The sequence below is a fragment of the Geotrypetes seraphini genome, chromosome 9, assembly GCF_902459505.1.
Source record: "Geotrypetes seraphini chromosome 9, aGeoSer1.1, whole genome shotgun sequence".
Classification (NCBI taxonomy): domain Eukaryota; kingdom Metazoa; phylum Chordata; class Amphibia; order Gymnophiona; family Dermophiidae; genus Geotrypetes; species Geotrypetes seraphini.
Window position 1 is genome coordinate 125,425,953 of NC_047092.1, and position 27,138 is coordinate 125,453,090.

Sequence of the window (27,138 nt, forward strand, 5' to 3'; positions counted from 1 at the left end):
TTCAAAATAGTCAATCAAATACTACACATCTCCCTCCTAATTCATGATGGCAAAACTAGGCCATGGATATAAAAAAACCACGAATAATTTTCTCTTTATTATTCATGGGTTTTTGTTAAATCCTTTGCGAATATGTTAAAATCACGAATAAATGCGCGTCGCTGCTTCCACCGCTTTCAGGCCTTTCCTTATGTGCTTTCGATGGTGTACGGTGTACCAAATTTCTCTGCACGCCGAAGCAATTACTGGGAATAAAAGGACAACCTTTTTTTTCTGCACTCCTGGATGATGTCATTTGTAGGAGGAGCCAGCAAGGAAAAAAATGCAAATAACCAAAGTCGTGAGTCCTAAACCCGCGAATTGGGAGGGAGAAATATATACTCTTTATATACTTCACTTATAAACTTTGGATCTCAGTGTTGTGCCTCCACTGCAATCCAAATTTCAATGCCGCTAAGAGAGGAGTACATTAAATCTTCACGAATTCAATAAATGTATCCAACCTTCAATTTTAATTTACTACTTATTTTTTAAACTTTGTTTAACTTATTTCATTTAAATAGTTTTCAATCAATAATTAATATTAATTTAAAGCACATAACTTAGCTTTAAGATTCAGTCGGCAAGGGGGTTCACTTCATCGACATGGCTCATGTTTTGCGTTTGTTGTTTTAAGGTAAATGTCCCCTTTTACTAGCATCACCGCCACTCCCCTGCTCTAGTGACATGATTCTAGGGGGTGTTTATCACCTCCCTTAAGAAGACTAAACAGGTTAGGAGAAAAGATAAGGGACAGGATATGATAGACATCTTTAACATCATGAGTGGGATGGAACAGTTAAATAGGGATAGAGGCAGAAAAGAGAAAGATGGAAGAGAGCACCTTAAGAGAAAGATAAGAACAGCCATACTGGGTCAGGCCAATATGTAAGCTGCATAGACTATGTTATAAATTGGATGTTCCTATCTTTGACATGATATTGCCTTGGTTAAATAAAATGTTTAAACTTGAAAAAGCTTTGTCATTAAAGTTGTCCCATCCTCTTTATCATTTTTGTTGTTCTTCTTTACCTTGTTGAATTCTGCTATATCTTTTTTGAGATATGGTGACCAGAATTGCACCCAGTATTCGAGATGTGATCACACACCATGGAGCAATACAAGAACATTATAACATTCTCACTTTTTTCCATTCCTTTCCTGATAATTCCTAATATTCTATTTGCTTCCTTAGTTGCCACTTTATACCAAGCAGAGGGTTTCAACGTATCAGCAATAGTATGGGAGCTCAGGGCAATTTCCAGACCCCCCCCCCTTTAATACTGTCTTTGCTATCAAGGGCTCCTTTTACTAAGGAGTGCTAGCATTTTTAGCATGCGCAAAAAAGCACGATAGATGAAAATACTAAAGCAAGCTCTATGGAGGCGTTAGGGTCTAGCGCATGTGGCATTGTAACATAAGAACATAAGAATGGCCCTCTCCGGATCAGACCCTGGGTCCATCAAGTCCAGTGATCCGCACACGCGGAGGCCCCGCCAGGTATACCCTGGCATAGTTTTAGTCCCCATATCACTGTATGTTTCTCAAGGGAGATGTGCATCTAATTTACCCTTACCCTTATTACTCTATGCCACTCTTAAGGAGATGTGCATCTAGTTTACCCTTAAATCCTAGAACGGTGGATTCTGCAATTACTTCCTCTGGAAGAGCATTCCAGGTGTCTACCACTCGCTGCGTGAAACGGAACTTCCTGATATTCGTCCTGGACCTGTCCCCCCTCAGCTTCAGTCTATGTTCTCTTGTCCGTGTCACATTGGACATAGTAAATAACTGCTTTCCCTGCTCCATTTTGTCGAATACTTTCAGTATTTTGAAAGTCTCGATCAGTAGCGCGTGCTAAAACTGCCAGCGCACCTTAGTAAAAGGAGCCCCAAGTGAACAGCAGGACAAGTATCATCCTCCAGCAGCTCTGCTCAGTTCTTTGCATGAGCTCAGATGTTAAGGGAGTAGCACTCTCCCAAACAGTTTTTTAGACTGCAATACTGCAATCCTTAAGGAAATCAAGAGGGAGAGATGAGGAAAATTTTTATTGATGCAGAGTACCTGAAAAGTGATAATACTGAAGTATAATGTATGTAAGTACAGTGCCTAGTTGATTTCTCTTCCTGTTATACTTCGGATAAAAGTATATGTACATATCAAGCTTTCATAGTGGTTCTAGCATATATAGTAATTAACAGAAACATGATGGCTGCTTGACGGATATGATTGACATTAACTGTCACCAGTCTTTGGCAGTAAAATATTCTGTGTCATGTCTTGAAGGTGAAGCGCTGTCAATAATCAGTGAGGAACAGGCCCCTACTATCCATAGAATGTGCAGCAGAAGAAAGCCAATTTGAAACGCACACCTAAATATTTTGTTTAATTTGTCAAAATTCAAAACTACAAACTTCAAGTGCGGCGGTTCCCATGCTAGTCTGATCTTTAGGTTATCTGCAATAATTATTCATGAGATAGGTTTGACATGTACTGCTTTATTGCATTCAAATTTCTCTTATGCGTATTCATGGTGAATATCCTGAAAACCCAACTTTGTGGGTGCTTTATGCGCTTGAACACCCCGGAACTAAATAAACTCCTTGGCTTTGTCCGGGGAGAAGTCATTTCCATTGAGATTAGCAACCCTAATAATTTTGAAAAGTTGGCTCCTATGGCTGAGATTTCCTAAGGAGAGGACTAGGGAACATTGTTAGCAGCCCAGGGTGCAGTATTATGGAACAATCTACCTCTTGAAGTAAAGAAAGCATCAACTTTGCTGAACTTTAGGAACTTACTGAAGACAGTTATTAAGACACAGCTTTTCTTCCTGATTTTTTGGATAGTAAGAAGGTTGTTTAGCAAGCAGTTATTTTATAGTGCTGTTATAGTGTTATTTTATATGTGTGATATTTTGTTTGCATTTTAACTATGAATGTTAATCTGTAACTTGCACAGAACTAGAGGATGGTGCAAGTAATAACATTAAAAAAAATATTCGAACATCCCCTGCTCCTCTCCCTCTATTAGACCATTTTAAAGGGAAACTGAAAGGTCATCTATTTAAAGATGCATTTTTGACATAGCCTTGGAGCTACTTACAGCTCCTTTTACTAAGGTGTGCTAGCATTTTTAGCGTGCACTAAAGATTAGCGTGCACTAGCCACGTGCTAAATGAAAAATACTAACGCAAGCTCTATGGAGGCGTTAGCGTTTAGCGCGTGCGATATTATAGCGTGTGCTAAGCGCGCCTTTGTAAAAGGAACCCTTAATGTCACTATTCTTAAAGAAAGAACCTAGTCTCTCTTAGCTAATCTCCCCCCTAACTGTTCTATCCTTGAATGTTTTCCTTTTCTCAATGATTGTAGTTCCTTTCCATCTACCCTCATGTTTCGGTATGTCTGGTAAGCCTGATGTTAGATTTATAAATTTTTATCCCTGTATAATTTTATTTTTGCATTTCACCTAGAATTCTTGAATAGGGGATTATATCAAATTTTAATAAAACTTGAAACTTGATTTAGCTCATATGGAAAGTTTCTTAGTATTAGGACCCCTGGAACAGATATTTTAGATTGGTTACTAACTCAAAGGTTTTTGTTTTCTTATTGGTACTGGTTGATTGAATAAGTAGACTTCTTTTGTTGGTAACAGGGTAGATGAGTCCTTCAATTTTCAGATATCTGCCTAGATATTTTATTTTGCTCCTCTCTGTGTGTTAGGATGGGATTGTGCTGTGAATGAATCATCAGCAGCTTAGGGCAGGATCTTTGATGTACAGTAACTCGAGAGACTTTCTGCAGGAATTGTTCTTTTCATGACTTTGACTTGAATAACAATTTTTCCTTCCGATGTTTTGCAGATGGAATTCTGGTTCCATTACAAAGGTGAGATTTTTGAGACCGGATTCTATTATATGAAAATACAGAAAAAGTGAGGACAAATACATCTGTTGATAATGTTGACTGTGTTATGGTAGCACAAATGTGCAAGCTGAGTCAGAATGTGGTAGAGATCAGAAACAGAGCACAGCAAGGAAGTGTGAAAAGAGAACTACAGAACACAGCAGAGAGCAGAGCAGATATACAACGCAAGAGAAGAGAGCAGGAACAGAAAACATAGAGCTTCTTTTACAAAGGTGCGCTAGCATTTTTAGCATGCGCGCTACACGGAAAACTACCACTTGCTTAAGAGGAGGCGATAGCGGCTAGCGCGCAGCATTTTAGTGCGCACTATTCTGTGCATTAAGGCGCCTTCGTAAAAGGACCCCATAGTAAAGAATGGCAGATAAAGACCAAAGTGGCTCATCTACTCTGCCTAGTATAGATTCATCTTCTTGATAGATGTGAACATAAAATAACTAAAATAAATGCAACCCAACACCAACTCCCTTCTTGCCATGTCTTCCATTCACCTCCCAGCTCTCTTCTTGAATCTGTCCTAAGCCAAAATCCATCACAGTGATAATCTTCCCGTACGTTTTTGGAACTCCATCTGTTTTTCAGGGTTGAAACTGTTGAGTCAAGTTGCTGTCCCCTGTTTTAGTGCAACACCATGTAAAATGTTGAAGTGTTCATGTCAGAACACCTGAACACATAAGGCACAATAAAGTAGTACATCTTATCCACTGGAAAACATGTAGCATCATGAACCTGATAAAATTTCAGAGAAAGAATAAATAGTGATTAAATGGTCCATTGCCATTCTAATTCAGAATCCCTGATGCTAGAAAAGCTGATATAATGGAAAAAGAGAAAAACAAAAGAATGACATTGGCTAGAAGACATGACTGTATCAAGTGACTATTGAACCTTGAGTGGAAGGATAGAGCATAAGAGAATAAGGATTTATTTATTTATTTTTCTATCCCGTTTTTCCCTAAAGAGCTCAGAATGGTTTACATGTCAAACATAGATAATGTACAGTTAACAGGTTAAGATGCAACACAGATTCAGTACTAATTTACAATATAAGTTTTTATCCTAACTTGACACATACTAGGTGTCCAATACCAGTATACATAATACTGTATACAGTTTATAGGCTAAATTGGTCTTAGTTTTTATCTTAACGTGACACATACCAGGGAACTAGTACCAATGTACATTTCTTTGTATTATTTTGGTCATGGGCAGGGGAGTTAGGTGAAGAGGCATGTTTTTATTGCTTTCCTAAAGTTGAGGAGTCCTTAAAGGGATCTGATCTGCAGGAGCAGTTGATTCTAGTGGCTTGGAATGAAATGGGACTAGGAACATTGTTTGATGGTTTGCAGTTGAAGGGCACGACCAGGGGCCTGATGCCATGTCATGCAAGGATTTGAACGTTAGCATCAGGCCCTTAAAGACACAACATTTGGCTACGATCAGCCAGTGAAATACCAATAGAGCCTGGGAGACAGGTTTGTGGGCATGTAGCTTTTCTAAAAGTCTGATTGCCACGTTCTGTACACGCTGAAGACATTGTATATTCTTCACCGTGAGGCCGTTGAATAGCACATTGCAGTAATCCATGTGAGAAAGTACTAAGGCTTAGAGTAGGTGGGTGAAATTGGATGCCATGTTGAGTCAGACCAAGGTCCATCAAACCCAGCATCCTGTTTCTGACACTGCCCAGTTTGAGTCAAAAGTACCCAGCAGACCCCAAGAGTATATCTATTTTTCATAGCTCATTTCCAGGGATGAGTAGTGGTTCCCAAATCTACATGATTAATATTTTTTCATGGGCTTTCTCCACAAACTTGTCCAAACCTCTTTTGAATCCCGTTATGTTAATGACCATATGCCCTCATACTCCAGCAACAGATTCCACAACTTAATTATGTGCTGCATGACAAAAATTACTTTCTATGCTTTGTTTTTAGTCTGCTTGTTATTTGTATTAGTTCTATGGAGTGTCTTGCGGTTTTGCTGTTGTTTGAAAGGTTAAACAACCATCCCTATTTAACTGTTCCATCCCACTCATGATGATACAAATGTTTATCATATCTCGTCCCTTATCTTTTCTTCTAACCTGTTTAGTCTTCTTAAGGGAGGTGATCTATCCCTTTTATAATTTTTATTGCCCTTTTCAAGTTTTGCTACATCCTTTATTAGATGAGTGATCAAAACTGCATATGTATTCAAGATGCAAATGCACAGTATGTAAATGCGTAATGATTACTGTCTGTAAAATATCCAGCCCACAGCGGTAAGTGGCATCTGAGCTGCTCACAACTGCAGGATGAACTGTTTTAGAGGCAAAACATAGGATGGAGAATGGTCTATAATGTGAATAAATCAGATGTTCCAATGCTGGCTGTTTCTAAATAGGCCACATGACTGCATGTTTCCAACTTAACAATACAAGCCCATTAATATGACTTTGATTAACCATTGACAATACTAAAGGTAACATATCATAAATTAGCAGCTTTATCCATGCTGGAAGGTAATGGATCCAACTGGCAATATGTCATATTCACTGATGACAATAATTTTGAAAGGGCCATCAAAGAGAGTGGGTTAAATGATTGCCAAGTAAAAGTACAATCTCAACAGATTCTGATTCAATTTCAGTCAATTAACCCTCCAGCCCCTTTGATTATCAATCCCTACACAGGTCAACCCTAAATGTGCAGGCTTAGGTCCAGATACACTAAAACCAGCAATTGTCACTAAACTTGTTTTAACAGCTTTAGCGATGATCGCATTTGCCAACCCAATACAAAAAATGGCTCACCGTCTGGTTTTCTGCACAATCATTCATTCCCCAATTCGACCATGCAAATGAACTGATTAATATTAAAATGCCATGTAATTGATGCTCTAACATGTCTTCCCCATGCACTAAAAAAATGTGATCCAAATCTGCTCCACTAGGGGAAAAAAAGCACACCCACCCACCTACCCCCACCCGCTGATGACGGCTCTTCCCACGAACTGTCCTCCCACCCTACCATGCCAGCAAAAATGGCAAGAGGAATTCCTACTTCCTCCTTCCATGCCGACACCCCCCCCCTCAAAGAAAATTGGCAGGAGGAATGCCTACTTCCTCCTGCCATGCCGAACCCATCGCCCTGCAAAAGAAAATTGGTAGGAGGGATGCCCACTCCCTCCTGTTATCTCGACATGTCGACCACCCTCACTCTGTGGCAGCAAAACAGCAGGAGGGATGCCCAATCCCTCCTGCCACCAAAGGCACCCCCCCACACACACCAGATGCCCCCCAAACATCCCCTACCCTCCCCATTCCCCCCTCTGAATCAAAGGCAGGAGGGATGCCCACACCCTCCTGCCACTGGAGGTCTCCTGATACCCCACCCTCACCCTTCGAATCCTCGTATCTTTTTAGAGAAGTTGGAGTGAGATGGAAGCTCAGTCTGTCCCACTTGTAGGCCCACCACTTCGAAATGGCAAACCTTTCCCTTCCTGGATACAAGGGGGAGGAGTCTAATGCCCTGATTGGCTCAATCAAGGTTTTGGGGGACCTCTGGTGGCAGGAAGGAATGATCTTCCCTCTTGCCTTTTTGGGGGGGAGGGGGAAGAGAGAAGGTAGGGATGTTAGGAGAGGCGCCTGGCATAGGGGTTAGCCTTTGGTGGCAAGATGGTGTGGGCAATCCCTCCTGCCAATTTTCTTTTGCGGGGGGGGGGGGGGGAGACGGGTGGCATGGCAGGAGGAAGTTAGCAATTCCTCCTGACATTTTCGCTGGTGCAGGTGGGGGCAGTTCGTAGTGCCAGTTCATCATGAAGAAACATCATCGGCAGGGGTGTGTTTTTTTTTCTTTTTTTTTTTAATGGCAGGAGAAGGGGGAGCATATAAAAAAAAGAGGAAAAAAAAGGTTTCCTGCCTCGAATGGCTGAGTTGCAGAAGACTTTTCTCTGCCTCCCAGCTGTTCGGACATCCCCTGCGGCTCTGTGCATGTGTGAGAGTTGCTCTCACAGTGATCATCGGATGGCAGAGTTCGGGATTATGACAAACATCCGCATGAATCATAGGCATGAAAACTTTTTAGTGCATCAATAGCTCTTTCTGAATCTGCCAAAAAATTAAATCGGTGCAGACCCACACGGTATTACCAATCCTCTTAGTGCATCTAGGTATTAGTCTCTATAAAAGAAGATTTCATTTTAACTAAAGAAAAGCATTCTACTATATCAGCACTTGGCACAAATGATATCAAATTAACCTTAGGCCTACCTAACTATAGAAAATAACTTACGGGTAGGATTGCTAGCATTACAAATAGCAGAAGAAGAATATATTTGCTAGAAACAAACTCTCCTTGACATATTGCACTGGAAATATATTTATGGTATGATTCACCCCTGTCATGGAATGCACATAAAAATCTAAATTAGAAGACCACAAGCTCCCCTGACAGAGAAGAATAGAACAAAAGAACACTGCAGAGCGCAGGAATAGAACATAACAGGGAGGACAGTGAAACGAACGGGGTCCGTTTCTTGGTCCCGAAACCGTAGATGAGCAAAAGAGAGAGAAGAGGTTGGAGACCAGAGAGTGGTGAAGTGTAGGGCAAGGAGGGATTACAAAGCAGCAGTAGAACTTTGCTACCAAAAGCAGGGTGTAGGGGTAGAACAAGGCCAGAACGAAGAAGCTAAACAGAATCACTTACAAAGTATTTTGAGTTTTGATTTGTTCTATCTCCTGTAAAATAATAATTTTCCAAAACAGACATTGTTTGTTGCTGCTATAAATAAGAGTATGAACTGCTACATCTTATAACATGTACAATATATAATTCTGAATTCCTAATCTCTTTTTTTCACAATGAGCTTTTAATCCCTCTTTCAATCAGATCTTAATCCGTGCAAAGAGAATCCTTGTTTGAACAGTGGGATCTGCCAGCAGTATCACTACCTCTACATCTGCCTCTGTCCTCCCAGGTTTACGGGGAAGCTGTGCGAAATAGGGGAGTACTACGATGGCACACACACTACCATGTAGATGCATTTCTAGCATAAGAGAATTACACACTACACTTTTCCCTCCATATTCGCTGTGATAGGGGATTAACAGAATCGCAACTACTGAAAAACCGTGAATAACTTTTTTATATGTTATTTGCTGTTTTCTATTAAAAACCATCTTGAATATGGTGAAACCACAAATAACATGGTGGGAGACCTGGCCTGTTTCTAAAGGAGAGGCAAAACACGGTGAACAAAGTGCTGGGAATCAGCAATTTTTCTCTGTGAACGCTTGGAATCAGCGATTTCTCTATGCAAGCTGATGTAATTTTGGGGGAGGAGCCAGCAAGCTAAAAACCGTGAATAATTGAAATCACGAATGCTGAAACCGCGAATACGGAGGGAGAAGTGTAATGTTCTCATATTTATACATGTTAATAAGAGTTGCTATAAATATTCAAGATGGGTGCTATATTAAACAAAACTTTCCCCTCCCTAAAGATAGGGAAGGAGTTTCTTCAGTATTGAGGGTGCTAAAGCACATACTGAATGCACAGAGCAGATATCAATGGTTGGTTTTGGCACATAAGGGTAAATTTTATAAATGTTACAAAACCATAGTGGTAAATTCTATGAGCATCGGAGCTCTTACCTCTGCAGCCAGCGCTAAAATCTGCGCTACACTGTGCAGTGAACCACTATGTCTTTTGATTTGTTTGGATTTATGCTCTGTACCCTGTGGAAAGTGGTCCAATATCTTGTTCTTTGTTTCATTGGTCTGCATTCTGAAGGATACTCTCTGCTCTGGGTGGGGGGGGGGGGGGTTCATGCTGGTTTTCTCTTGATTATTGTTCCAGTTTTGTATGAGCCTTGTTTGTGTCTTGGGCCAAGCACATGTGTGCAAGTTTGTACTTTGTTCTAAAAAACAATAAAAATTATTGTACCTGTATAAGGGGAGAGAAGTTAGGCACCAGAAAAAAATCCGTGCTAAATGCTATTTTATAAAAGGTGCTCTGGGCTGAGTGCGAGGGCTTACGCCTGGTGTTCAAATTAGGAGCATAATCCCGGTATTTAATAACACTGAGCTTAAATATCTGGAATGTCCCTGACCCATTCATGTCCCTCCCATGACACCTCCTTTTGAGATGCATGCAAGACACTTTGGCCAGATTCTATAAATGGTGCCGCTCGATATGGTTGTCAATCCAAAAGAAGGTGTTTTTTATGGAATCATACCTAGTGGTGCCTAAACGTACTTAGGCATCACTAGGCATCCTAGTATAGGTGCCTCTCTATTAGGCCAGTTTTTACTCGCCTTTTTCGGTGGCACCTATGTCAGATAACTAATGACACCTAAGTCAATCATGCCTATTCTCTGCCCGGAACCACACCTACTTTTTAACCTAGGTGTCGTTAGGCATCCTTAGGCGCTGGAAGGCACTTTTACATAGTCGTTGCTAGGCCGATGATCTAAAAATTGGAACGACGAGTGAGGTGATTAAATTTGCAGATAGTAAACTGTTCAAAGTTTTTGAACCGCATGCAGAATGTGAAAATTGCAGGCGGACCTTAGGAAATTGGAAAACTGGGTGTCTAAATGGTAGATGAAATTTAATGTGGACAAATGCAAAGTGATGCACATTGGGAAGAATAACTGAATCACAGTTACCAGATGCTAGGGTCCACCTTGGGGGTTAGTGGCCAAGAAAAGGATCTGGGTATCATTGTAGAAAATATGATAAAACCTTCCGCCCAATGTGCGGCGGCGGCCAACAAAGCAAACAGGATGCTGGGAATTATTTTAAAAGGGATGGTTAACAAGACTAAGAATGTCATAATGCTCCTGTATCGCTCCATGGTGCAACCTCACCTGGAGTATTGCGTTCAATTTTGGTCTCTTTATCTCAAGAAAGATATAGTAGCGCTAGAAATAGTTCAAAGTAGAGCGACCAAGATGGTAAAGGGGTTGGAACTCCTCTCGTATGAGGAAAGACTAAAACGGTTAGGGCTCTTCAGCTTGGAAAAGAGACGGCTGAGGGGAGATATGATTGAAGTCTACAAAATCCTGAGTGGAGTAGAACAGGTACAAGTGGATTGATTTTTCACTCCGTCAAAAATTACAAAGACTAGGAGACACTTGATGAAGTTACAGGGAAATACTTTTAAAATCAATGGGAGGAAAAATGTTTTCACTCAGAGAATAGTTAAGCTCTTGAATGCGTTGCCAGATGATATGGTAAGAGCGGATAGCGTAGCTGGTTTTAAGAAAGGTTTGGACAAGTTCCTGGAGAAAAAATCCATAGTCTGTTATTGAGAAAGACATGGGGGAAGCCACTGCTTGCCCTGGATCGGTAGCATGGAATATTGCTACACCTTGGGTTTTGGCCAGGTACTAGTGACCTGGATTGGCCACCATAAGAACGGGTTACTGGTCTTGATGGACCATTGGTCTGTCCCAGTAAGGCTATTCTTATGTTCTTATTAATATGTGTGTGTGTGTGTGGGGGGGGGGGGTTGATTGGCTGAAACCGGCATGATCGATTACCATGCCGATTAAACCAATTAAATAAAATTTGGATGCAGATCCCGAACTTAGGCATCACTAGTCATCTGCAATTAGAGTACCTAATATAGGCACCATTTATAGAATTCCCCAGTTTATAGAATACCCCATACCCATATTATAGAATACCATATAGGCGCATGCATATGTAAACCCAAATTAGTGCCAATTAACTCCAATTATGCCAATTGACTAATTAGTTTACGTGCACAAATGGGCTCCATGCCCAACTTTGGGCTATCTATATAGAACCCGGGGGGGAGGGGGGTTGTTTTTATACAATTTACTCTATCTGGCTCTGCACCACTCCTGGGGGCTCTATTCTTTGTCTCTTACCTTTAGATACAAGCCCTTCTCTCTGACTGTGATAGCCCTGTGCTGCTCCCAATCGTTTCACTTTTTCAAATTACTTTTTTTGACATTTACATTTCCCATAATCAGTAAAAGAAAAATACAGAAGTATATATCATCACACTCGATACAACAAACTAGAAAGAAAACAAAGGTACCAATTTTAGTCCACATCAACGGAGAGGAAGGACTCTAAAGAAATAATATTCCTAATTCCAAAAATAATCAAAGTGGAAAAAAAAAGTAAAATTACTCAAATCATGATATACCTTGGGCTTTAACCAATTAAATGACTTCTTACCTAAAGATGTTTTACTGCTGTATTTCACGTATCATGCTCCTGTAAAAATTTATCCAGTTGCAAAGACTCAAAATATATACAGTATATTGTTCTCTCTGTAATGTGACCAAGCACTTACAGGGAAAGCAAAGAACAAAATCAGCACTCGGCACTTGTTGCCCCCCCCCCCATCCAACTCTCAATACCCTGCAAGAACTACATAAACTCGCTGCATTCGACAAATGTGAATTTTATTAATGGACGCAGCCGTAAATGCCCTAATACAAACATCTACAAACAGCAAATACCAACATACCAAGACATTAACCCTGACAATTTTAGAAACCAATGTATATCATCATATTCATTCACCATGAACAGTTTATATATCATTCATAGCACATCATATTTGTTGCATCTCAGTTCTTATAACCATCAAGTCATAACCATCAACTCATCCGTATATTGTGGGTTGCCGTTGTTCTCATGGGAAAGCCGTTCAAGCTGCCCCACCTTCTCCCCCTCCCATTCAAGGAAGGGGCCATTCACCTGTTGGTTGTTGAAGTCATGCCACACGGCCTCCCCGCCGTCCATGCAGAGAGACAAGCCTCTGAGTGCTTACCTCACTTGCTTCTGCAAGGCTATATGTTGCCACTTCTTTTGCTATCAGCAAATGTAACGTAGTATTCTTTCTTATGAGTATGATGTGCCTATGACCCCACTATGATTTTTCCCGCCACAACCCGAGATAGCGAAACCTCGCTTATCTCGGGTTCCCCACTGGGCTGTGGCCCCTTGCTATATCCACACCAACAATATAACCTCCCCATATGATCGTATATCCACACCAGCATCTTTACCATGCCATATCCACCACTCCCATTGCTATATCCACACCAACAACTTTACCACGCCCATATCACCACCCCATATGATCGTATGTCCACACCAACATCTTTACCACGCCATATCCACCACCCCCATATGATTTCCCCAGGCACCTCTACCCCTACCCTTTAAGATGCTCCCCTACCTGGTCAAGGTCTCCTAGGAGGCGCCTTCCAGGCAACCGTCCACACCGCGCAGTATATCACATTGTACGCTGTATATCACATTGTATCTGGTAAGAATTGGAGAACTGAAGGAATTAGGTGAATTATGCTATAGTGGCCCTGTTGCTGCCACCGAGACTGATTGGATTGATGTCCTCAGCGATGGTCCTAGTTCTGTTGTCTTCAGGAAAGAGCAACAAGTATAGCACCCATGCCAGGCAACCGCCACCAAGACAGTATTGATGTCCCCAGCAACTGGCAAACCGAAGAACTGGCAAGACGAAGAAAATTGTCCCAGTTTAAGACGATGAACATCAAGTTATCTTGAAGGGAATCAATAAGTATAGCCCTCATGCCAGGCCAATGCCACCAAGTCTGTATTGATGTCCCCGGCAACTGGCAAACCGGAGAAAATGGTCCTAGTGCAATACAATGAACTCGATCCCGGAAAATCAAGTTACCTCCTGGAAAGAGGAAGGTAATCAATAGTATAGCACCGCTGCCCATCTCACGCCCATCTAAATAGCCCAAAGAAATTACCTGATAGCCAAAGAACATTCATCCTCAATGGACTCAATAAGGATTCATGGAGAAAGAAGACTTTGAGAAGCAAAAACTTTTGGGAGAATATGACGTGTGCTACCATCCCAGAATACAGTGTGCAACAGTGCCATCCAGCAAGAGCGAATCAGAACCTCCAAGTAAATACCTGTGCTTAACATCCCAGTGTCACTACAGAGTGCCACCGAGGAGTATGGCGAAGACCTCAGGGAGGTTGTAAAGCACCCAGTTGCCCATGCTGCACCTCGACCAGCGGAACCTTTGCCGCAAGAATAACCTAATGCCATCCTGCCGTTCTAATCCAGCTACCTCTAACATTCCATCCCTTTGTCAGGGGTGAACTGGGTGTTCAGTTCAGCAATGCGCAGAACGATATCTAACAGATATTGTCCAAATAGAATCACATGGAAATTCATTTATGGAGTTGCAGTAGGCTGCTAGAGAGATGAACCCTAATCCAACTACCGCACTGAAACAGCCTCACTTGAGGACTACCTCACTCATGTGCTCAGTGTTGGGATTCAGGTACTAGGCCTCCAATTCGACCTAGTATACCACAACATACTACTTACTGTCCAGCAGGTGAACAAGTCTGGATTCTCCACTATCACCTACCCTGTTCACCCTCTACATGTCTACACAAGGCCAGGAATTAAATCGCCAAACATACATATACATGCTGACAGAAAGCAGACACAACAATGGACAAGACTTCAAACTAAAACTAAATCCTGAAACTAAAATTATTTATGGCCACCTCAACTAACAGATACAAAGAACCATCAATCCGCTTTCTAGGGAGAAACTTTCCAATTCACCCTACCATAAAAATCCTAGGAGAGACCTGAGATCAGCAACTGGCAGTTGCTGACACCCTAGTAAATTGCTTCTACCTACTGTGGAAACTACCATACCTCGACTTCGCATCATTTCCTATTAGTACCGTCACTAATCCAAAACTTGCTGGACTACTGCTGCCACGTCATCTACTTAGGATCCTACCAAAAACTCCCAAAAGGTTAAGAACAATCTAAAACACAGCCATACAACTGAGTTTTGCCCTGAAATCAGACCACAATACTGTAAGTGACTTACTCCTTCACCATTTTCCATCCCACTCACAGAAAATCACTGAAAACCCATTGGACAGATTTGTTTAACTTCCTTAATCACTTTTCTATGTCTTCCGGCATGTTCCTGGAGAAGAAATGGTGTTGGTGCATGCACACATTGATTCGTTTACAACACTAATGTACTAAATATAGTCGACTCACCTACGCTGCAGTGTTGTGTGTGTGTGAGCAATGGACCATGCAAGGACCATAAAGGACCATACCAGCCAAGTCACCAAGCCCCAATAGTGAGGCCATGACTGTCCCATGTTGCTGGTGAAGGATATGTTGCGCAGCCGCGCTCCATGCATGCTCTTCCTCGCTTGGCACCCCTGCCGAGCGCCAACCTTGGCCAGGTGGGCATTTGCAATGCTGTATTGGCTAAAGTACCTATAGACAAGAGATGTGGAGAAACTCGCTAACATATCTGCATACAAGGGCGCATCCCACCGGGGAAACCTATAAAACCTGATGGCTATGTTGCATTTTACCGCCTCTCTGATGATGCCTTTAATCTACTGAGCCTGAAGACAAGAAGGTCTGATGATAGTGCACAATTGAGGAACAAATGATAGCATAGGTTCAGCCTGAGGGGCCCACCACACTGTAAAATATATGAAAGAAGAGGGAGAAAGACTGTGACAAAGCATATTTGCCTAATTTTTTAATGAGCATACCTGGCTTGGTTAACATTTGGGCTTGCTGCCATGACGCAGTTGTCAGATACAGAAGCGAAAAGGTGGACGCTATAAAACAGGACATAAAGAAGATTGACTTAGTTGAGTTTTGGTGCTGGAGAAGGATTTAGGCGTGCCCTGGACAAACTGGCTACATCACTCGAAGCCCAATTGACAAAGCTACAACTGTCTTAATGAGAGCAAACCGGCTATGTCACTCGAAGCCCAAATGATGAAGCTACAACTGTCTTAATGAGAGCAAACCGGCTACGTCACTCAAAGCCCAATTGCTGAAGCTAAGAGAAAGATCTGGGGAAGGACATCGAAGCTCAATTGCTGAAGCTAAGAGAAAGATCTGGGGAAGGACATCATGTTTGGAAAGATTAAAGGGACTAGATGAAGAGGGTGACCTGCGATCTTATGGTTGGGCAGGAAGCACCACCACATGTCAGCACCGAGTTGTCTCCCCCCCCCCCTTTTTGCCTTCCTGGCTTCAAGTACCTCATAATGAATTTGTACTTTGAATAATTGTTGCTTCCACTTCAGGACAAGAACATAAGAATTGCAGCTGCCGGGTCAGACCAGTGGTCTATCATGCCCAGCAGGCTGCTCACGCGGCAGCCCTCTGATCAAAGACCAATGCCCTAACTAACACTAGCCCCCCACGTGAGCGCCGAGGTTGAAAGACAAACTTCCCTGTATTTAAAATGCTGGCGGTTGAATAGCCTACTACTATGGCTTACTAGAATCTGAATTGGAAGAGGTAATCAAATTAACTAAACACAACACAGATTAATACTGCCCAGCCACGTGTGGAATCCAGCTGGCCCCAAAACTCCCGGACCATGTGAAGGCAAAGGTCAGGTTCCCGGCGCACTGTGTAGTTGCGAGCCCAGCAGCAGCCTACCCACACTGCAACACCCTGCGGCCTACCTGTGGTACCTGGCCCCGGGAACTTGAGCAAAATATTACAACCCATCACATTTACCACCAGCAGCATATCCTGTTCCTAAATGAGGGGGAACACGAGGCTGAGACTGGGCCAGGCGAAACAAGGACCCCAGTTAGCTTCCCCCCCTCACTTGCCACTGTTAACTAGCGGAGCACGCGCCCATCCCTCACACAGACTCACACAATAAAATATCTTGTGGCTTGACTTTGAGTACAAAAGTACAGATTTTAAAGTAACACCATGTTTCAACAGGGAGGTAGAATAAATTCATCACCAGATTACCCTAAAAATTTTATATGCTCCCAAATTAGCTGTGCTGCCACACTTTGAAGCTGTGATAACTGTTCGAATAACCAGGCAAAAACATTTAGCTTCCAGTTGACCGCCACTCACCTCAGCGCCTCCCCCAGCTGTATTATTCATGGGGAGAATGGAAACAGCCCCTACAGCAGTATTCGGCACCCCAGCCGGATCCATGCACAGCCCCGCCCACATAAACACCGCACCGTGAAGCACAGAAAGGGATCAGGCAGCCACACCTTTTCCCTGCTACCACTGTCCGGCATGTGGAGGACCAAAATGGCCTCCAAACTGCAGCTGCTGCTCTGTCCCTTTGGCTCAAGATGATAGTGCACAGGCGCTCACCCAAATTACAGCGACCCACAACGAGACTGTCCTCGCAACGGAAATGCCTTCTTCCATGCCTTCTCTGGACCCGAGACCTGCATCTCAGACCCAGCCGCCAGCACACCCCTGCTCCTTTGGCGCACATAACGCAGGCCTCTGCCCACCTCACCGGTCTTTGAAGGAGCCGCCCCGCCACACAAGCCGGAGCTCGCCAGGAGGGAGTGACAAGAACACCATGCCTCCACGAACCGTGGACTACTCGCGCTGCTTTCAGCTCTGCTGCCCTGCCCCTACGCTGATGGGCAGCATAGCTCATCCAGGCAAGCGCCCAGCACATGAGCAGGCAGAGCGACCAGGCAGCAACATGACCGCTGGAGAACAACTTCCCTGCTGCCCACTCTGGACTGCCCCGTGTTCCTCTGGCGGCTGCAGCGGCTCGGCACTAACCCCCATGCCTAACGTCGGCTGGCAGGGAAGCGCTGGAATGCTCCTGTTCCCCTGTAGAGCACAGCGGTCTGAAAAACCCACCCAATTCTCCGGTGCCCCATCGGCCTCCCTCTCCTTCCCCACTCATCTCTCCTACGGTGGCAGAACCATCCGCCGCACAACTAACCACACATCAGGTAAGCCCATGGGAAGCCGGGCAACCAGGTCGTGGGTGGAAACGCCATGATGCTCCCATGGCAAAGGTCGGACTGAGACTTCCGCCTCAGTTCGGATCGCCTCACCCTCACTCGCCCCGCCCCCTCATGCCTACATGCCTGTCCCTAATTGGCCCTCTGACCCTGTCTATTCTCTGCCCCCTGTTCCCCCCCCCCCTTTCCCTTCCCTCCATGGGCAACAGCCTCGGCCATTTTGTCACCGCTGCCCCCTTATAAGATGGGGTGCTTATCCTAAACAAGTAGCACTTTTAGCTATCAACTGGTTTTTTAAGACCAGGCAAGCTGTTCTTTGTAGCTGGGTAGCACGTGAGATGTCTGGGTAGATTTGAATCATCTCACCACAGAAGACTACAGATTTCATCTTGAAATACGATCTCAATATCACTGATTTGCCCACTTCGTTAAGAAAGGAGACCAGTAGAATAGATCTAGTTAAGCTGGTATCAGCTGAGTCCTCCAGGAAGGCTGTTAAATTAACACAACCTGAAGGACCTTTTCAATTACGATAATAATTCATCCTGCTGATCTCAAGCTAAAAACAATTTCTTAGATATATAATTATATTTCACCAAAGTAATATCTTAAAAACCATAAGAGCTGCCATACTGAGACAGACTGCAGGTCCATCAAGCCCAGTATCATGTTTTCAACAGTGGCCATCCCAGATCACAAGTACCTGGCAAGATCCCAAACAGTAAAACATCTTTCTTTGCTGCTTATCCTAGGACTACACAGTGAATTTCCTAAATCCATCTTAAATAATGGCTTATGGACTTCTCTTTTAGGAAATTATAAAAAGCCTTTTATAAAAAGCTAAGCTACCTATTTTCACCACATTCTCTGACAATGAATGCCAGAGTTTAATTACACACAGTGTGAAGAAATATTTTCTCAGGTTTGTTTTAATCTACTACTTATTAGCTTCATAGCATGCCCCCCAGTACTAGTATTTTTGGAAAGAGTAAGCAAGTGATTCACATCTACAGTACCCATTCCACTCCACTCAGTATTTTAAGGATCTCTATCATATCTCCCCTGAGCTGTCTCCTCTCCAGGCTAAAGAGCCCTAGCCGCTTTAGCCTTTCCTCATAGGGAAGTCATCCCATCCCTTTTATTATTTGTTGCCCTTCTCTGTACCTTTTCTCATTCCACTATATCTATCTTGAGATGCAGCAACCAGAATTGCACACAGTATTCGAGGTGCAGCCGCACTATAGGGCAATACAAAGGCATTACATTTTCAGAATTGGGTAAACCGAAAGCCTCTTTAAAATATTTCCTAGTCAAAATCTTTGCAGATAGAAAATAGGTCACCCGGTGTTTTCATTTTAACTAAGGCTGAATGATTACCCTGGAGAAGCATTTTTTTTTTTTTTACAGGAACCTATATGTCTTTCTTTGCCTGCAGAGAGGTTTGAATGCTGGTACAAGAATGGTGGGTGCTCACAGTACTGCCAGGACACAACACTCTCTCAGCCAGTGATATGCTCCTGCGCAGATGGCTATGAGCTACAGGATGATGGAAAGAGTTGCTTGGAGTCAGGTACCTTGCAGCCTAGTCTCTCATTTTAGGAGAAATTTGCTGATATTGATTTAAAGGTTCCTCTTGTTTAACTGCATAGCTCAATGCATTAAATCAAAGCATGAATTCATTATGATGCAATAGTATTTTGGGGTGCAATGTTTGATAAGTTCATATTATTTATTTTCAAACTGAAATACAATTTTCTATCTGCAGACATCACTTCTATGCATATTTGTCTCTTGAGTGTAAAACCATCCCAGTTTCACACTTTTTTGCACTAGGACTGTAGCAGGTCAGGAAGAAGAGTCCACATAGCCCTTGGGAGAAGTGTTGATTTTCTCTAGACTCCTAATAATTGCTACAGTTCCTTTTTCGAAGAGAGCTGGGTCAAACAAGTTTTTTCTTGCTTCCTTGGACTCACTGCTCAACTGAGATAGGCTTCCATTAGAGTTCAGTTCACAACTACCTGAGACGTTTCCTATATCTTACAACTCTACCCATCAGGGCCTGCCCAATGGTAAATGATACCAAAGGCAAACCTACAGCTGTGCTCTTCCCATTACCCAGTCCCATTAATTTTTGTAAATTAATATGAAAATAAAATGATCTCCCAAATGTCATACCCTTATATCCTGCTTAATACAATCATTGCATCATCATCATCCCCCGTCTGATTCCAGGAGGAATCACAGATTTGCTCCTAAGTGTGTCATTCCTATTCAGGAGGGGTACAGTACTCTATATCAGTGTTCACCAAACTTTTTACACCTATGGACCGGCGGAAATAACACTGGGTTGAAGAACGCTGGGCTAAGTCATGGGCCAGACCCTACCCATCTCTGCCCCAGACCCTGCCCCCCATAATATTACTAACTGTAACACTATTTTTTTCCATTCATTTTTCATATATACACACACAATATAATCTTATTAACAACACATAATGGTTAACCACAAAATTAAACTATACAAAGCACACTATATGCTTCTCAATATTCATTGCTACCAGAACACAGATAACCCCTATGCAAATACGGGACCAAAAACTAAGGGCTCCTTTTACAAAGGTGCGCTAGCGTTTTTAGCGCACGCACAAGATTAGCTTAAAAGGAGGCGGTAGCAGCTAACGCGTATGGCATTTTAGCACACGCTAAGCATGCGCTAAAACCGCTAGCGCACCTTTGTGAAAGGAGCCCTAAAAGTACTAATATACAAACAAACCCTAAGATGAAAGACTCTGAATGTAGTACAACCCCAGAGAAAAAGAAACAAATGCATTTCTTCCTGAACAGTGCAAAATACAGACAGCAGATGTAAATTCTCAAAATTGACACAATTCAATCACTAAATTAAAAAATAAAATCATTCCCCCCTACTTTTGTTGTCTCCCTCCCTCCATGCTCTGCCTTACCTTCGGGCCTGCTCCCACTTGGCAGTTTTATGCCGCCCCTGGTGTTATCTTCGTGCCGGCTCCCTCTTCCTCACTGACACAGTGCACAAAGCTGCGGGCAGTGGCTCCTCACGCATCCCGTGCCTCATCTGAAAGCCTTCCCTCTGACGTTTTGACATCAGAGAGAAGGCTTCTGGTTCAGGCATAGGACGTGCATAGGAGCCGCTGCCCACAGCTTTGTGCACTGCGGCAGTGAGGAAGAGGGAGATGGCCAGAGCATAACACTGCATCGATCGCACCGCGGACCGGCAGTTGAAGAATACTATCTCAGGTCCGATGCACGTGCCAGTCCTGTGGTCTGGTATGAAATTTCTGTGGACCGACACCGGTGGGTGAAGAACACTGCCCTATATCATCAATCCTACAACATCTGACTATATTAGTATGGATGCCAGGTACTTGTGACTTTGATTGGCTTCTGTGAAAATGGAACACTGGGCTAGATGGACCATTGGTCTGACCCAGTAAGGCTATTCTTATGAGGTGCTCACCACTTTGCAGCTTCATTTCTCTGTTGTGCCCTGTACAGAGAATGACACGATGGCTGTTACCCGTGGCTAACCGCGAGTAACCCTCCGAAATGGTGGGAGAAAAAAAGTGGTCGCCGTGGGTACAGGGACAAGGCCATTCACCACCCCATGGAGCGGTGAATGGCCTTGTCTCCGCAGTTAAGGGAGGGAACACCACGTGGTCCAGCAGCTCCCTCCCTCCTTCCTAATGATCAACACTGTCTGGGCATCTCCCTCCTTCCCTTCCCCTTACCTTCGCTGGTGATTTTTTTATTTTTTCCGTACAAGCATCCAGAGCCTTGAAGTTGCATGCAGCTGCCGGAAAGTTCTCCTCTGATGCAACTGGAAACAGAAAGTTGTGTCAGAAAAACTTTCCGACAGTCGCACACAACTTCAAGGCTCCTGCTGCTTGTTCAGAGAAAATAAAAAATCATCAGCGAAGGTAAGGGGAAGGGAAGGAGATGCTCAGACCGCAGCGAGCGGGAGGGGGCTGCTGAACCGCGTAAAGGTGCTGAAAAGGGGGTGGAGAGAGGGGGGTGGAGAGGAACAGATGTTGAAGGGAAGTGGGGAGAAGACGTTGAAGGGGAATGGGGAAGAGAGAATGGGGAGAAGATAGAAATGGGGAAGAGAGAGTGGGGAGAAGACGCTGAAGGGAAATGGGGAAGAGAGAATGGGGAGAAGATGCTGAAGGGAAATGGGGAAGAGAGAGTGGGGAGAAGATGCTGAAGGGAAATGGGGAAGAGAGAGAGGAACAGACACTGAAGGGAACTGGATGGAAGAAGGGGATAAAGAAAAAAATGGCACATGCTGGATTGGGGAGACAGATACCAGATCTGAGGGGCAGAAAGAGATGCTAAAAACCACCTGGGAGAGGGAAGAAAAGATGGAAGGGAAGAAGACAGAGATGTCAGACTATGGGAGGAGCAGAGGGAATAAGATGGGTGCCAGACCAATGGGGGGGGTGGGGGGTGGAGGGAGAATTGGAAGGGAGAGACACAGTAACAGAGCATATGGAAGAGGCAGAGAGAAGGCATACAGTGGATGGATGGAATTGAATGAGGAGAAGATGAGGAAAGGAGAAACCAGACATCAAAGGTAGAAAAAAAAATTATTTTTTTTGCTTTAGGATAAAGTAGTATATTAGTTGTGCTGATAAACATTTATAAACAAAGCCCTGCCAGCTGAAGATCTCCAGAACTTTGATTTATAAAATGGCAATTGTACAGAATATTGTTTCTTTTTATACTTTAGATTCAAACTGAAGGGCCTTGAGCGTCTGCGCATGCTCATGACTTGCTGGACTCCCTCCGAGAATCCCAGAGAGGGTGGGAGCCAGCAGACCTGGAGCATACGCATACACTCAAGGCCCTTCAGCCCAACACAGAGCGTCAGTATCGGCTTCCGGAACATTGGGACTGTAAGTGCGATGTCTGTCTGGGGCGGGGGGGAGTGGGTAGTGGAGGATAGGAGTGTCGGTCAATGAGGGGAGGGGGCACAATAGGAGTGCCAGTCATCGAGGGAGGGTAGGAAGAGATAGCAATGATCATAAGTGGGGAAAACAGTGCTTGTCATCAGGAGGGGGAGAGATAGCAATGCCGCTCATGGGAATGAGGTGGAAGATAGCATCTGGAGAGATGGAGGGGTGGAAAATAGCATGGTTGGGGAGAGGAGAAAAAAGTGGTGGAAAATAGCATTGTTGGTCATCAGGTGAGGAGAGGAAGTAAAAAAGCATCATCATCCAAAGGTGACTTGAATATAAACCAAGAACTCCATTTTTGGATCATTTTTTTGGATTTAAAAGAGCACTGGAAAATTGGTGCTCAGTTACAGGATGCTGCTGTTTTGAAGCAAGATGTAGCTTGCTGGTACTCCTCATTAAAAACAGCATTAGATAAGGTAGCTCCATAACAAGTAATTAGACTTTCTCGCAAGAATGATGGTCATCTAGGGTTTAATGAGGGTTTATGGATAGTGAAAAGGGAACTGAAGAGATGAAGGCATACTTATGATAGTGATGATCATAATACTTATCATATTAAGTTGTTGGATACTTTAGTTTCCAAGTTTAATAAAGTTTTGATTTCAACGCAAAATCTTAATTCAATGCGATTTACAAGTACTAGTAAAATTTGGGTAAAAAAAGAAAAAAACACATTACTCAAACAAGACAATTTACACACCTGTGTACCAGACAAACATAAAAAAGGAAAAATAAAAAAAGGATTAAATACAATTTGTAAATCAAATAAAAAAAGGCAAGGTAATGAAACAAAAGGATGGGGGAAAGGTTACCCACTCAATTTTCGGTTAACGACCTTACTCTAATGAGTATCCTGGGGATATAAAATAAGCATATCTCAGTTAAAAGCATCCTTAAAAAGCCAGCTTTTCAGGAGACTTTTGAACTTGCCAAGTAATTTTTCTTCCCTTATATTAGTTGGGAGCGAATTCCAGATTTGGGTGGCCGTGACGGAAAAGATCGTGTCTCTCCTAGAATAGATGACTCTTAATGAGGGGACTAGGAGGAGTGATTTTTCTTCCGATCTTAAAGATTTTATAGTATTATGAGGGATTAAGAGTCTTTCTAAAAATGCAGGAGCTTTGTTCGTTAAAATTTTGTGTGAAAGTAATGTTATTTTATATGTGATTCTATGGTTAACAGGTAACTAATGCTTTTCCTTCAGAAGGGGAGTCACATGGTCGAATTTTTTTCTTTTAGTAATTACTTTTATTGCTGTATTTTGTAAGATTTGTAGCTTCTGCTTGTGTCCTTTTATGAAATAAACAAGCTGGTTTTACATCAGTGATCTTCAGTGGAGTGCTCATTGTACGTTCCCACTTCCTTTTGTACTGTTTTATACCCATGGGTTCTCCTGTCCTGTTGGACTTTTTGGTGTTTACATGGATAGTAAGCAAACATACTGTCTACTACTACTGGATGTGTCATTGACATTTGACAATGTGAGTATTGATTTCCTGTTTTATCTTGGTTTAAATTGTATTTAACTGGGCAAACACTGCAAGTTAAGGTAGGGTGTGTGGTCTCAAATGTTTATTCCATCATGCGAGGTGTCCTACAGGGTTCTGCTTTGTCTGCATTGTTATTCAACTTGTGCATGGCTCCTCTGGGGAGACAGCTTACTAATTTGGGACTTGGGCATCGAATTTGGGACGACGATGTTCAATTTTATTTTCCTATTACAAAAGGTGTTGATAGAAACATAGAAACATGGTGGCAGATAAAGGCCAAATGGCCCATCTAGTCTGCCCATCCGCAGTAACCATTATCTTTTTCTCTCTCCAAGAGATCCCATGTGCCTATCCCAGGCCCTTTTGAATTCAGACATAGTCTCTGTCTCCACCACCTCTTCTGGGAGACTGTTCCATGCATCTACCAAACTTTCTGTAAAAAAGTATTTCCTTAGATTACTCCGGAGCCTATTGCCTCTTAACTTCATCCTATGCCCTCTCATTGCAGAGATTAAAAAAAAAAAAAAGAGACTCTACTCATGCGCATTTACATTACGTAGGTATTTAAACATCTCTATCATGATGTTGCAGCTCGTCTACATATTATTGAGGAATGGATAAGAGAAAATGAGTTAAAATTGAATGTGATGAAGACTGAAATTTTGGTGATTGGAAGCAATGTGTCTCCATGGAAAGATTTAATGTGTGAATTTACTGGGGAGAAACTTGAAGTAAAATAGGTTGTTAGGAACTTAGGTGTTTGAACTGACTCTGAACTATCTTTGAAGAATCAGATAGCACAAGTTGTGTGTTCCTCGTTCTACCATCTTAGAATGCTGATTACTTGTTGCGTTGGTTGTAGTGTCATTGTAGTGTGTTTGTTGTGAGAAGTGGGGTGTCTGGCTTACTGTTTATTTGGCTGTGTGTTGATGGGCTTTTCTTATATAAAAAAAAAACGTTATGGCTCATGGTCTAGATTGGCTTATGTACCTGTCGTAGGCTTTGAGGGACGGGACTGCCCTGCTGTTTTTCTTTTGCTGGACACTGATCTGCCTCTTGCTGGACTTCCCTGTCTTGAGGAGGCTTGTACCTGCTTGATTTTATTGTTGCTCTTCTTGCTTTTCCTATACTGTTATTGTTACTTTGTGATTGTACTTGCCTGTCTGGACTGTTTGCCATTCTCAATAAAAACATATTTTTTAAAAAAGCCCTTTCTACTTTTGATTTTAGATTAGAGGTTCAAGCGCTAATACATAGTAGATTAGACTTTTGTAACATGCTGTACAGTAAAACCTTGGTTAACGAATATAATTCATTCTGAAAACATGCTTGTAATCCAAAACACTCATATATCAAAGCAAATTTCCCCATAAGAAATAATGGAAACTCAGATGATTCGTTCCACAACCCAAAAATTTTAATACAAAATACTATACGTACTTGTATTGCAAGACCTCATTCATTTACAACAGTCACTACACTCCTGCAGTATCAGAGAGAGAAGAACCATCGGCTCAATTGTGATGTGTATATACTGTATGTACTTATATTGCAAGACATTGCTTGTTTATCAGGTTAAAATTTAATACAATGTTTTGCTTGTCTTGTCTTGCAAAACACTTGCAAACCAAGTTACTGTATTTAGGAGATGGAAAAATGAAACTGAAAGCACTTCAGATAATTCAGAATTTGATGGCACAAATTATTTTGGTAGGGAATCGGTTTGATCACATTTTACTAAAATTTTACCAACTTCATTGTTTGCCAGTGGCTTTTCAGATACAATTCAAAGACAGCTTTTCCAATGCTTTTTTATGTTAGCGCCTACATGTCTTTAGTTCACAATTCAGCTATATGAGTCAGTCCAAGAATTAAGATTTGGAGTAGAGAATGACACGGGGACTGTTTCCCGAGGCTAGCTGTGGTAAACCCACTGGAATGGAATAAAAAATTGGCCGTATGTTGTGGGTACGGAAACAAGACTTTTTACCACTTCGTAGAGTGGTAAATGGTTTGGTCCCCACAGTAAAGGATCTGCCGCAAGTTGCCTCCCTACCCACCCCTCCTGGCCAAGCAGTCCCTCTCGCGATCGTGGGTCCAGCAGCAGCCCCCCTCACAAATCCAGCAGCCCCGTCCCTCCCTTCTTATTGTGAGTCCAACAGCCCCCCGCCATAACGGGTCAAAGCCGGCAGAAGGAAAAAAAAAAACCCTGCGACTCCCCTGAGTCGGCCCTTTTGTGCCTCCCGCCCAAGGCCTACCAGCTTCTTAGAAGCTTTGTGGACAAAGCTTGCTCTGGCTCCTTCTTCTGGCTGAGCCCCTCCTTCCGATGTAACTTCCGGCAAAACCTAGGGTAGCACTGATAGAACCTGCATTTTTGTTTAAAATACTGGGTTTTAGGTGGTATAGAGTCTATATTTCTGGTGCCTGTGGCTCAGGGTGACTAAAGTAGGGAAAATCTTGTTATAAATCCTGTGTTTTAGGGTAGCACTGATAGAACCTGCATTTTTGTTTAAAATACTGTGTTTTAGGTGGTATAGAGCCTATATTTCTGACTCACTAGTTTTTAGCCATTGTGTCTGATTAGGTGGAGAAGGGAGGGGCTCTGTTTTACTTCTAAGGTTAATTGCATTATCTTTGGGACATTGCTGAAACAAGGCTGCCCTGTGAACTTCTAAGAGCTAAGTTACTCAGCATTTCATATTCTGCTCTTTTCACTGGTTTTCAGCATTATATCTGCTTAATTTCTCTTCTCCTCCCTGTTTCTTACTAAAAAAAAAATATAAAAAAGCACAAAAAAATAAATCCTTCTCTTTCCTCTGTTAAATCTTATTTCCTCTTTCTGCATTTTTGTTTTAAATACTGTGTTTTAGGTGGTATAGAGCCTATATTTCGTGGCTCAGGG

At 42.7% G+C, this 27,138-nt stretch overlaps 1 protein-coding gene across 1 annotated transcript in view; it reads left to right on the plus strand.

The window, feature by feature from the left end:
- LOC117366428 (coagulation factor IX-like) overlaps positions 1 to 27,138 on the plus strand; it is a 128,364-nt gene that overhangs the window by 13,379 nt on the left and 87,847 nt on the right. The window contains exons 3-5 of the mRNA XM_033957767.1: positions 3,902 to 3,926; positions 8,834 to 8,951; positions 19,195 to 19,325. Coding sequence (XP_033813658.1) covers positions 3,902 to 3,926; positions 8,834 to 8,951; positions 19,195 to 19,325 — 274 coding nt within the window. The remainder of the gene's footprint in view (positions 1 to 3,901; positions 3,927 to 8,833; positions 8,952 to 19,194; positions 19,326 to 27,138) is intronic.